General features: G+C 49.1%; 1 protein-coding gene across 1 annotated transcript in view; it reads right to left on the bottom strand.

Moving 5' to 3' along the window:
- Window positions 1-195: 195 nt before the first annotated feature.
- IQCK (IQ motif containing K) overlaps window positions 196-12,226 on the bottom strand; it is a gene marked incomplete at its 3' end in the record, with an annotated part of 106,324 nt that continues 94,293 nt past the window's right edge. Inside the window, exon 9 of the mRNA XM_079784083.1 lies at window positions 196-708. Coding sequence (XP_079640209.1) covers window positions 635-708 — 74 coding nt within the window. The remainder of the gene's footprint in view (window positions 709-12,226) is intronic.

Below are 12,226 nucleotides of genomic sequence, written 5' to 3'. Positions count from 1 at the left end.
GCTATTCTTAACACAAATAAAGGCTTTACTATTTACATTAGATGTGTGGTAGCTTGTCAACCCAATACAACCACAAGGCTACGCCTCTGGCTCTTTGAATGGGAAAATCCTGGTTAATGGCAAACCACGGACCAAATGAGGGTCACACACCAGCTTGCCCACGAAGTGAGGAGCTTGCAGGGTATAGGCCGGCCTCTCACCTTGGGGGTGGGAAGGTAAGGGCCAGCTCCTTGGAAGTGACCGCAGGCAGCAAGGCCTTTCATGAAGAGCACGTACAGGGTAAACAGACCACGCAGGGGTCGGGACTTCAATTTAAACATGGCTCTTTGCCAAGGTGGCCAAAGTGGGACATGGGTAACCAGGACACTTTACTGCTTGCAACTAGTTTGTTGTACATTTTAAAGGCGACTGTTGTAGAAGAATACTGAGGCACTGAAGAAATAGATGGCTGAAAGAATAAAATTTAGGGAAATGCAGAAAGACTAGTAAAGCAATAATTACTTGCATTTACAAGTGCTATTTTACGTTTTCTAGCCGTTAAATCTAGTTGGTAAAGAAATACCAACAGAGGAAGAAATACCAACTTGGGCTCTGCCTGAACCTGGTCCCTGGTGCTCGAAGGGAAGGTCCCTGGTCAAGGAGCGGAGGTCGGGGCGACAGTGGCCTCTTCCTCCTTTGCCTCTTCCTCCTCCTCCATGGTTTGTTTCACTGCAAAGAAACAAAAGAAGAGGTCAGGACTGGTTTACCCACCTGGACAGACTGGTCATTTGGAAATCGAGAACTGGTGTGTGGAGAAGGCCAGTTGTGCCAGCTGCTGGGCTGTCCCCAGACGTGCACATGGGGTCTACGGCCACCCTTAGGTCAGTTCAGGAGGTCAGAGTGCACTTGCAGGTGGGGGACTGAGGAGGAAGTTTTTCTGAAGATGACAGATTCCAGCTCTGGCCTCAACTCTGTGTGGTCTGAGGGGCAGCACACAGACGGCGCCTTCTGTTCGCTTTCCCCAAGGTCTTTCTGGCCATGGGACGCGGTGCAGGGGTTACTTTGCTAAAAATGTGAAGACAATGACGGCTCCTCAGTGGTATCCCCCTGGGCTTGGCAGACGCAGCCGGCACAGGTAGGTGCTGGGGGGGGGGGGGGCAGCAGCAGCTCCCGCCTCACTGCCCTGGTCCCCTCGGAGGCAGCGCACAGCCGTCCTAGAAGGGTGGAGGTGGAGCACTGCAGATGTACCATCCCTACTGCTCCAGGGAAGGCCCTGCATGCCAGCACAACCGCTCTTGGCCAGCCTTGGCCTCCATCCGGCACGAGGGGCTGCCTGAGGCTGCAGATGTGGGAGCAAGTTCAGGGGCCACCGTTCACTTGGTGTTGCCCAGACATGGCCTTGGCAACAAGGATCAGGCACAAATGCCAATTCCTGGGCCCCCGCCGGGCCTTCACGGTCCGAATCTCAGGAGGGCCTGAGGGCTACCCGCCCCCCCCCCCCCCCGCAGAGATCAGCTGATGGGAAAGATGGGAAAGAGCCTTCCAGCCTCACTCAGGTCTGAGGACCCGCCCCCGAGGATGCGGGAGCAGCCAGGAGAGGACTGCAGGGCTCAGCGCTCAGCACTGAGCGCCCAGGGCCGCGCACTCCACGCCGCTCAGTGGGGTTACTTAGGGCGCAGCAGGCCTCAGGGGACTCACAGTCTGGGAGGAGGCGGGAAAATAAACGGAGTTGCAGGAACCAGATATGCACCAGAGACGCCGCTCCAGTAAATGCTCGTCCATCACGGCTCAGACCCCAAACACACTCTCCACACAGCAACTTTCCATAAGAAAACTGACATTTTAATGTCTTTTTAAATCCTCAACAGAGGATATTTTTCCCATTGATTTTTAGAGAGAGTGGAAGGGAGGGAGGAGCAGAGAGAGAAACATCAATGTGAGAGAGACACATCGATTGATTGCCTCCTGCCTGCGCCCATATTAAACTCAAGACCCCTCAGTCTGTGGGCTGGTGCTCTAATCACTGGGCAAAACTGGCTAGGGCAGTTAAATTTTTAATCCAATTAGCACCCAGTTTCTGGGACTCTGGGTAAATAATAAGAACAAACACATCTATGGTCCTTCCTGACCCCTTCACACGTATGAAGTGGTGGAGAGGGAGGCGCTGCCGTTTCCCCCAGTCACACGGATGAGGACACCGAGGCACAGGGGCCATGCAACGGGTCTGAGATCACACTGCGGGCTGCCTGGCTCCTGTGTCCATGTCCTTCACCGCCACAGGGCCAGTCTCACAGCTCTCTCCCTGAGAGAGGAAGATTTCTGTGATCATGGACACGCCACGATGCCGCACGATGGCACTCATTACCGAGTAAACGGCGGGAACAACCTACATGTCCAGCAAGAGCGGGATGGCGAGGTATCTGATGCATGGGTGCAGCCCTTAAAACGTGCAAAGCTTGAAAGAAGAGGAGAAATGTCAAGGGGAAAACACAGGGGCACATTTCCTGTAAATTTAATGATGCATGTTTGAACACTGAAATTTGCATCTAGAAATATCGTGGGGACAGGCCATCTTCCGCTGTGCTCTGTGGCGAGGTGGAAGCCAGCGTGGCGTCGCTGCAGGTCAGCCAGCTCCACCACGCACCAGCACTGCCCCCTTTCCCTCTGGCCTTTCTGGGGAAGATTTTTTCAAGAACAAGCGACTCCCCCTTTACAGGCGCGTCTGTCCGCGCGATGCCCAGCACCAAGTTGCATTCAGTACCTCCACTAAGGGATGGCCCCGCATCTCAACTGTGTTTATAACAACAAGCAAACAGAACACTAACCAGGCAAATGACTGACAGAAAATGGGTGGACTGTTTTTTCCCAATGTCTACAGCATACATGCATCGCTATACAATTGGGAAAAACTTTCTTTCAGAAAGAATTATTGGAAAATATATCAGACAGAAGAAAAAAGACTGTCAGGAAGCCCACACCTCCACCGTGTCCCTGCCGTCAGGCAGAGCCTGGACAGAGAAAGGCCGGAAGGAGGAGGGGCCCAGGGCCAGCTGGCAGCGGCGGCGACCTCCCAGTCCCGTCAGACCCACCGCGGGAGACCAGGAGACCTACCCAAAGGCGAGGTTGCCGTGGTAGGTGACCATTCCCAAAACATGAAGGAAATGTTTTCTGGGAAAGGTTTCCACAGAATTCCCAGAGAAACGTTCCCCCTCCATCTGCTAGCTGACAGAGGGGAGGCTTTGGGACCAGGCAGGCCTTGTTCCAAACCCTGACTCTACCTCTAGTGCTGCCGCTGGGCAGCCCCACCTCCAGCCTCACCTTCCTCACTTGAGCGACTTGAGTAAATCTCTCCACCTTTTAAAAAATATATTCTTTATAGATTTCAGAGAAGAAAAGAGAGGGAGAGAGAGAAACATCAATGATGAGAGAGAATCATTGATCAGCTGCTTCCAGGCACGTCCCCCACTGCGGATCGAGTCTGCAGCCCAGGCATGTGCCCTGACCAGGAATCGAACCGGGGCCTCCTGGTTCCTAAGTTAGCACTCAGCCACTGAGCCACACCAGCCAGGCTCTTCACCTTTTGAAGCCTCAGCTTCCTCATTTAAAACGGGGGTAAGAAGACCTTCCTCTCAGCAGAGTGCAAGGATGAAATGCGACGGCACCAATTGCCTGGCAGATGGCAGATGCTCAATAAAATCATTCCTTAATTATACATGTAACATGGTGGCTGTAGGAAAACCGGGAAAGGCTACGTTTAAAGAAAAATGTAAACCATTTTCTACAAATCATGCAGGTAAGCTCCAAGTGCTCCTGTGTTGCTACAGATGCTGTGTCTCAGCTTATGAGGGCAGCTCCACGTCACCGTTCATCAAACTGCCTCAATCTGGAGTGTCGGCACCGCAGTTTAAACAGCCACCAGCCACCAGAATGTCCCCGAAACCCTGAGGCTTCAAAGCCAGTGAGCCAGGGCTGCGCATGGGCACAGGCGGATGCGCCAGCCACGTCCTGTGACTGTTCCTGCTCTGCACCCCCAGCTGCGGCCCCTGGTTTTCCCACAGCCACCATGTCACATGTATAATTAAGAAGTGATTTTCTTGAGCAATGCCACGCCCTGCTGACAGGCTGGGCAGCAGCTCTCCCCGCCTGGCTGAGGAGCTCTGCACAGCGGGGTGCCCGCCCTCACAAGCCCTCCGCTTTACTTTTAAGCAGCTCCTGTAACAAGGTAATAACTGATTGAGAAAGCACTTCCACCTGCTGAAAAATGGGCGGTATTCACTCATTATCTTGATGGTTGGTCTGCAATCCAGACAGGGCTCCAGTCAAGACACCCAAGGACAAAGAAACCCAACTTCTCAAATATTCAAAGAAGGGAGGGAAGTACCTCTAACAGGAAGCTCCCAGGCCCTGACCGGACAACCGAATATTTCCAACACTGATTTTGGTGAGAAACATACCTCCAAACAAAACCACTTAAAAAATGTTTTTATTGATTTCAGAGAGAGGAAGGGAGATTGAGAGAGAGAGATAGAAACACCGTTTGGCTGCCCCCTGCATGCCGTTTTCTGGGGATCAAGCCTGCAGCCCACGCATACACACTGACGGGGAACCAACTGGTGACCTCCCTGTGCCTGGGTCAGCTCAATCCACTGTGCCACACTGGCCGGCACAAAACCACTTTCTTAGAAAGGCCACTCCTCTCACCAATGCCATTCTTACCCCATAAAGGCTTCCTACATCCACCCCTCTGCCCGCCCACTGCACAGTCAGCTGACCTGCCTTTCCTGCAGACACCCTGGCCTTCCCACGAAGCCCTCTGCCACCGCCGCCGCCGCCTCTGTCTGCCCGGCTACACCTCAGAGGATCCCTGCTGCCCTGGAGCCAGGTCAAGTCCTGTCCGAGGTCCTGAGGCCCCTGCTCTGTGCTGGCCCCTCCCCTGACCAGCTCTCCTCTCTGCAGCCCTGTTGCAGCCCCTCCGGGCTCTGGCCACGGCCCCTCATCCCTCCATCTAGTAGTTCCTGGCTGACTCCCAGTCGCAGACCAGGGCTGATGCCGGACACCCTGTGCCAGGACCCTGTGGGGTCCGAGCTTCTGCACAGCAGTCATCCCAGGTGGAAGGTGTGCTTGTGACTGGAATAGCAATGGCTTTCCCTCGAGACTTCCGGTGTCCAGCATAGCAAGGCGTTGGCTCATGGTCTCCTGTATCCCCGCACCCGGCAGGCAGGCCTGGTCCCACACAGCAGATCGGTGGATCTTTGCTGAACAATGAATGAAACCTCACCTAGCTTCCTGTGTCAGCCCCAGGCCCTCTCTCTGCCTCCAGGCTGTTAAAAGGACAGACATCTTTCCCAAAATGCAAAGCCTGCCGCAGCTGGTGGGAACACCCAGGCCTCAGCATTAGAGAGGCCCGCTGCGAGCGAGAGAGCGAGTGGGCTCCTGGCTGATGGCTGGCGCCCTCAGCCTGCTGGCTGGCCCTCTGCAGACTTGGGCCCTCACCTATAAAGCTGGGTTTCTCGTGGGCCTTATTGCACAGGCCAATCTTGATATTTACACATGAACTGAAATGTACAAAAGTCCACCAGAAACGTGCCTGGCACACAACAGGCGCAGAGTAAGGTATTTCTCACCAGGATGAGAGCCCCCGTCTGCCTGGTCTAAGCCCGTTAGCCCTGCTGCCTATACGAGGTGACCAAGCAGCCACCCTAACTCGGGGCACCCTCCATTCACTGAGCCAAACCGGTTAGGGCTCTTGTTTTTCTTTACAGTTTAAAATACATATTACTAAAACCAGCCACCAGTTATTCCTCATCCACTCTGTACCAGGGGTCTGTTTAACACCATACAAGGCATTTAATCCTATTTAATCCCCCCAGGAGCCCCCAGCCACACCCACGTGACACCCATGTGACCAGGGAGAGACAGACCTCAAGGTGGAGCAGCTCACCCAAGACCACAGATAAGAAGCAGGACTCCCTTTCAGTCAGACCCCAAAGCCAATGTGCTTTTGTTTTTTAATCCTCACCTGAGGATATGTTTATTGATATTCACAGAAAGAGAGAGAGAGAGAGAGAGAGAAGAGAAACATCGATCGGTTGCCTCCTGTACGAAACCAACCGAGGACTGAACCTGCAGCTGAGCCACCTGGCCGAGCCAAAGCCAATATTCTTTTTTTCTTTTTAAATATATTTTATTGATTTTTTTACAGAGAGGAAGAGAGAGGGATAGAGAGTTAGAAACATCGATCAGCTGCCTCTTGTACACCCCCTACTGGGGATGTGCCCGCAACCAAGGTACATGCCCTTGACCGGAATCGAACCTGGGACCCTTGAGTCCGCAGGCTGATGCTCTATCCACTGAGCCAAACCGGTTTTGGCAATATATTCTTTTTTTCTTTTAATCCTCACCCAAGGATATTTTCCCACTGATTTCTATAGAGAGTGGACAGGAGGTAGGAGGGGGAGAGAGAGAAAGAGAGAGAAACTTCGAACTGAGAGAAACACAACTATTGGCTGCCTCCCACACCCATCCCTACCGGGGCTGGGGAATCTGTCACCGAGGAATGAGCCCTTGACCGGAAATTGAACCCATGACTCTTCAGTCGGCAGGGTTATGCTCTAACCACTTAGCAAACCGGCCATGGCAGCAGGCACATTTTCTAAATATCTTTATTGTTGAGAGTATTACAGATGTCCCTCTTCCCTGTCCCCCATTGTCCTCCACCCAGATCCCACCTCAGCCCAGGCCTTCACCACCCTGTTGTCTGTGTACATACAGAGTAATGCATATACTAGTATGCATATAAGATATTTGATTAATCTCTCCCCACACCCTTCCCCTCTTCCCTCTGAGGTTCGTTAGTCTGTTCCATGTTTTCATGCATCTGATTGTATTTTAGTCATCAGTTTATTTTGTTCATTAGATTCTTGTTCGTTTATTTTGATTTTTAGATTCAATTCTTGATAGATGTTTATTTATTGCCATTTTATTGTTCATATTATTGATTATTTTCTTCTTTTTTTCTTTTCCTAAAGAACACCCTTCAAGCCCTAGCCGGTTTGGCTCAGTGGATAGAGTGTCGGCCTATGGACTGAAGGGTACCAAGTTCGATTCTGGTCAGGGGCACATGCCTGGGTTGCAGGCTTAATCCCCAGTGTGGGGCATGCAGGAGGCAGCTAATCAATGATTCTCATCATTGATGTTTCTATTTCTCTTTCTCCCTTTTCCTCCTCTCTGAAATCAATCTATATATATAAAAGCCTAAGCGACCAGTCAACTGAACAACTGGAACAACTCGTTGACTGGTTGCTATGATGCGCACTGACCATCAGGGGGCAGACGCTCAATGCAGGAGCTGCCCCCTGATAGTCAGTGCGTTCCCACAACCTACTTCCCATGGCTGGCCAACATCCCGCAGTTCCTCCCCACGGCTGGCCAGCCTCGATCGGCTCCAATCGCTGGCCAGGGACCACACCCATGCACGAATTGGTGCACCAGACCTCTAGTAAAAATATATTTTTTAAAAAAAGAGAAAGAAACAACTGTTTAATTGAACCAACATTTTTAAAAAACAAAGAATACCCTTCAACATTTCATATAATACTGGTTTGGTGGTGGTGAACTCCTTTAGCTTTTTCTTGTCTGTGAAGCTCTTTATCTGACCTTCAATTCTGAATAACTTTGCTGGGTAATCTTGGTTGTAGGTCCTTGCTATTCATCACTTTGAATATTTCTTGCCACTCCCTTCTGGCCTGCAAGGTTTCTGTTGAGAAATCAACTGACAGTTGTATGGGAGCTTCCTTGTAGGTAACTAACTGCTTTTCTCTTGCTGCTTTTAAGATTCTTTGTTTTTAACCTTTGGCATTTTAATTATGATGTGTCTTGGTGTGGTCCTCTTTGGGTTCCTCTTGTTTGGGGTTCTGTGCGCTTCCTGGACTTGTAAGTCTATTTCTTTCGCCAGGTAGGGGAAGCTTTCTGTCATTATTTCTTCAAATAGGTTTTCAGCACCTCACTCTCTCTCTTCTCCTTCTGGAACACCCATAACGCAAGTGTTGGTACACTTGAAGGTGCCCCAGAGGCTCCTTACATTATCTTCATATTTTTGGATTCTTTTTCCTTTTGCTCTTCTTATTGGGTGTTTTTTGCTTCCGCATATTCCAAATTGTTTATTTGATGCTTGGAATCCTCTACTCTACTGTTGATTCCCTGTAAATTATTCTTTATTTCAGTTAGTGTATGCTTAATTTCTGACTGGCCCTTTTTCACCTATTTTAAATTCTCACTAAGATCCTTGAAAGTCTCACTAAGTTTCTTGAAGCTCTCATTAAGATCCTTGAGCAACCTTATAACCATGGTTTTGAAGTCTATATCTAGTAATTTGCTTGCTTCCATTTCATTTATTTCTTTCTGGAAATTTCTTCTGTTCTTTCATTTGTGACATGTTTCTTTGTCTCCACATTTTGGCTGCTTCCCTGTGTTTGTTACTATGTTTTGGGTAGAGCTGCTGTGTCTCCTGGAATTGGCAGAGTGGCCTTGTGTATTAGGTGTTCTGCAGGGCCCAGTGGCTCAGCCTCCCAGTCACCTGAGCTGGGCACTCTAGGTGCACCTCTGTGTGGGCTGTGCGCACAGACTTGTTGTAGTTGAGCCTTGGTTGCTGTTGGTGTCATTGGGAGGAGTTGACATCCAGGCCAAAGGACTGTGAGAACCAGCTGCAACTACAGTGAAGAGCTGCTGTGTAGGAAACACCCCTATGGAGCAGGACTTGCTTCAGTGGGGCTTTGGTGCTCATTGAGTCTGCCCCTTGAGTGTGTCACTGTGGATGTGTAGAGTTGTAATCTGGTGTGGTCTGACACTGACCACTGGGTGCACTGGGACTGGGGCCTCCCAGGAGGTGCAAAGTCAGACACTGAATTGGCAACCTGGCAGGAGCTACAGTGTGATCTGCAGATGGCTGCTACTTGTATCGGACTTGAAAGTGCCCAGGTGAGGCCAAGCTGTGAACAAGGCAAGCTGGTGGTAGTGCCAGGTCTTGGGCCTTTTATTGGTAGGTTTGGGGCATGGTGACTCCAGATGCTGCTTGTTTAAAATATTTTAGCAAAGTGTGAAGCCTGAGCCAGGACAGGCTATTCATATAGAAACACTGGTGCAAACAGCTTGGGTGGGGCTTTAAGTTAGATGGGGTGGGGTCTCAGGAAATCACCAGGGTGGAAGGGACAGTGTGAGCCAGGATGATGGAGACTCATATATGGCAGCCAGTCAGCTCTGCCACACAAGAGGTCCCAGCACAGGAACAACGACCCCTGCAAACACCACTGTCTGGGAGAAAGCCATCCCCTAGTTGCTTACCAGATGCCAGACCATGCAATTCTTTCCTGCATGTACCTGGACCACCCAAAGCTGCTGCCTGATGCTGGAGCTCAGAGGAGGTAGGACTTTGTAGAATTCATGTGCCAGCCCTTTAAGAAGGACTGCCTGAGTCTCCAACAGCTCTGTGTCACTCAGCCACAATCCCTGCTGGTTTTCACAGCCCAAAGTTAGGGGGGCTTCTCTTCCCAGCTCTGGAATCCTGAATATCCTCCACAGCCGTGATCTGCCTTCCGATGAAAAACACGCCACACGTAGGTGTTAGACCAGCTCCTCCTACTAGTCTCAGTGTGCTTTCTTCTTTACTTCTCTGGTTGTAGGATTTCCACTCAAGCAGCTTTCAGGTGGTTCTGAATGATGGTTGTTCTGAATATTAGTTGTAATTTTGATGTGGTTGTGGGAGGCAATGAGTACTGGTGTTTATCTATGCTGCCATCTTGGTTCTCAAAGCTAATGTTCTTAATAACAACATATATTAACCATATGTTTAACCTTTACATGACTAGTAATAGTTAACATTGATTGATCACTTATTATGATGAGTCAGGAACTATTCCAGGCCACTTAATCCTCACAAAACTTGATGGTTGGTTACTAATATTAGTATTTCCATTTTATTATAAATTGAGTCATGGAGAGGTTAAGCAACCGTACAGGTTTCACAGTTTTTAAGTGAGAAACTTAATCCAATATGGCTCGATGACCCTTCCAGAAGTTTGTAGATTTATCTAGATCCTATGAAAGCATTCTGCATCTATCCATCTGTAAAGAAAAATGCTGAGCAAACAAATAAAGTAATAAAGCTAACGCGTTTGGAAGCAGCCATTTATAGAAACTTAAATTCTAACTTTGGGGGCACATCATTTATAGAAGGACATCATCTTTCTTTTTACTTTTTAATTTCAGCCAAGTAGTAAGGGATCTTTAAGCACTTCAACAGAAGGCATGTCTTAGCTGTGAAAAGTTTTAAGTGAAAGGACATATATGAAAGTTGATGTCATAGAGTATCCCCACCCACTGGCAAGTCTTAAAAATAGAACTGATGGAAGTAATAGCAAGGCATGAAGTGACTAGAAGTATTTTATTCAGTTTTTAATTTCTCTTGCAGGTTATAATGGAGAATGTATGAGAGAAAAATTAAAATAGAAGTGACACCTTCAATTTACAGATTATTTCTTCTTAAGGAGCCATGGTATTATAAAAGCAATGATTTCATTTCTAATCAATTACCCCTGAGACATAACCATTCTCATTTCACAGTAGGGAAAATGAAGCACAAAGAAAGTTCCATAGTTGGTTGGTGACATGACCTGTAAATTGGTACAATGTTTTTGAATGACAATATGGTGGTCACTGTGTAAACTTAATAAGTTCATGTTCTTTGACCCAGCAATTCCATTTCTAGGAATTTATACTATAGAAATAGTTCTATAAATAACCAAGAGCATATCTACAAAATGATGAGATAGATTTATATATATTGACATGAAAAGATGTCACTGATATATTGCCAAGTGAAGAAAAAAGGAAGTTATAGTAACTATATGTAATATAGTTGTATGTTAATAAATATAGTGAGGCAAATTTAGTTTACAGATGTTCATATGGAAAATAATATAATAACTAACAAATAATAAAAGAATAAACTGTTTTGCATACTCACAACTCTAAACCTACTTTTGCCCCACCCTGTGAGTGTAAATATACTTCTACTAGGGGCCCAGTGCACGAAATTCGTGCACGGCGGGGGGTTGTCCCTCAGCCCAGCCTGTACCCTCTCCAATCTGGGACATCCCTCTCACAATCCAGGACTGCTGGCTCCCAACTGCTTGCCTGCCTGCCTTCCTGATTGCCCCTAACCGCTTCTGCCTGCCAGCCTGATCACCCCCTAACCACTCCGCTGCCAGCCTGGTTGATGCTTAACTGCTCCCCTGCCAGCCTGTTTGCCCCCAACTTCCCTCCTCTGCCAGCCTGGTCACCCCTAACTGCCCTCTCCTGCAGGGTTGATCACCTCCAACTGCCCTCCCTTGCAAGCCTGGTCCCTCGCAACTGCCCTCACTTGCAGGCCTGGTCCCTCCCAACTGCCCTCTCCTGCTGGCCATCTTGTAGTGGCCATCTTGTGTCCACATGGGGGCAGGATCTTTGACCACATGGGGGCAGCTATATTGTGTGTTGCAGTGATGATCAATCTGTATATTACTCTTTTATTAGATAGGATAGAGGCCTGGTACAGGGGTGGGGGCCAGCTGGTTTGCCCTGAAGGGTGTCACAGATAAGGGTGGGGGTTCCCTTGGGGTGTGGGGTGACCTGAGCGAGGGGCCTGTGGTGGTTTGCAGGCCGGCCACGCCTCCTGGCAACCCAAGGGGAGGCCCTGGTATCTGGAATTTATTTTCCTTCTACAGTTGAAACTTTGTAGCCTGGGGCGGCAGCCATTTCTGGGGCAGCAGCCATTTCTGTGGCAGTTAATTCACCTTCTACAATTGAAACTTTGTAGCCTTAAGCGGGTGAGCCTGGCCAGGGTGTGCGGAAAGCTTTGCTTCCCCTGTTGCCGGCGGCAACCCTGGCCTGCTCTCTCAAGCTCCATTCTGCCGCCATTTGTTTGAATTTGTTTACCTTCTATAATTGAAACTTTGTAGCTTGAGTGGAGGCTTAGGCTTGCAACGGCTATGGAAAGCTTGGCTTGCTCTGTTACCTGGGAAACCTTGCTCTCTGTGGATGTAGCCATCTTGGATTGGGGTTAATTTGCATACTCGTCCTGATTGGTTGGTGGGCGTGGCTTGGCTGGTGGGCGTGGCTTATGTAGCGGAGTGATGGTTAATTTGCATATTACCATTTTATTAGAGAGGATAGACTGATGAAAAAGAACAGAACCAGAAACAAGGAGGCATCG

Source organism: Cnephaeus nilssonii, assembly GCF_951640355.1.
Source record: "Cnephaeus nilssonii genome assembly, chromosome: 2".
Lineage (NCBI taxonomy): Eukaryota > Metazoa > Chordata > Mammalia > Chiroptera > Vespertilionidae > Cnephaeus > Cnephaeus nilssonii.
Note: the sequence above shows the minus strand (reverse complement) of the source record. Positions and strands in the feature narration are given on the sequence as shown.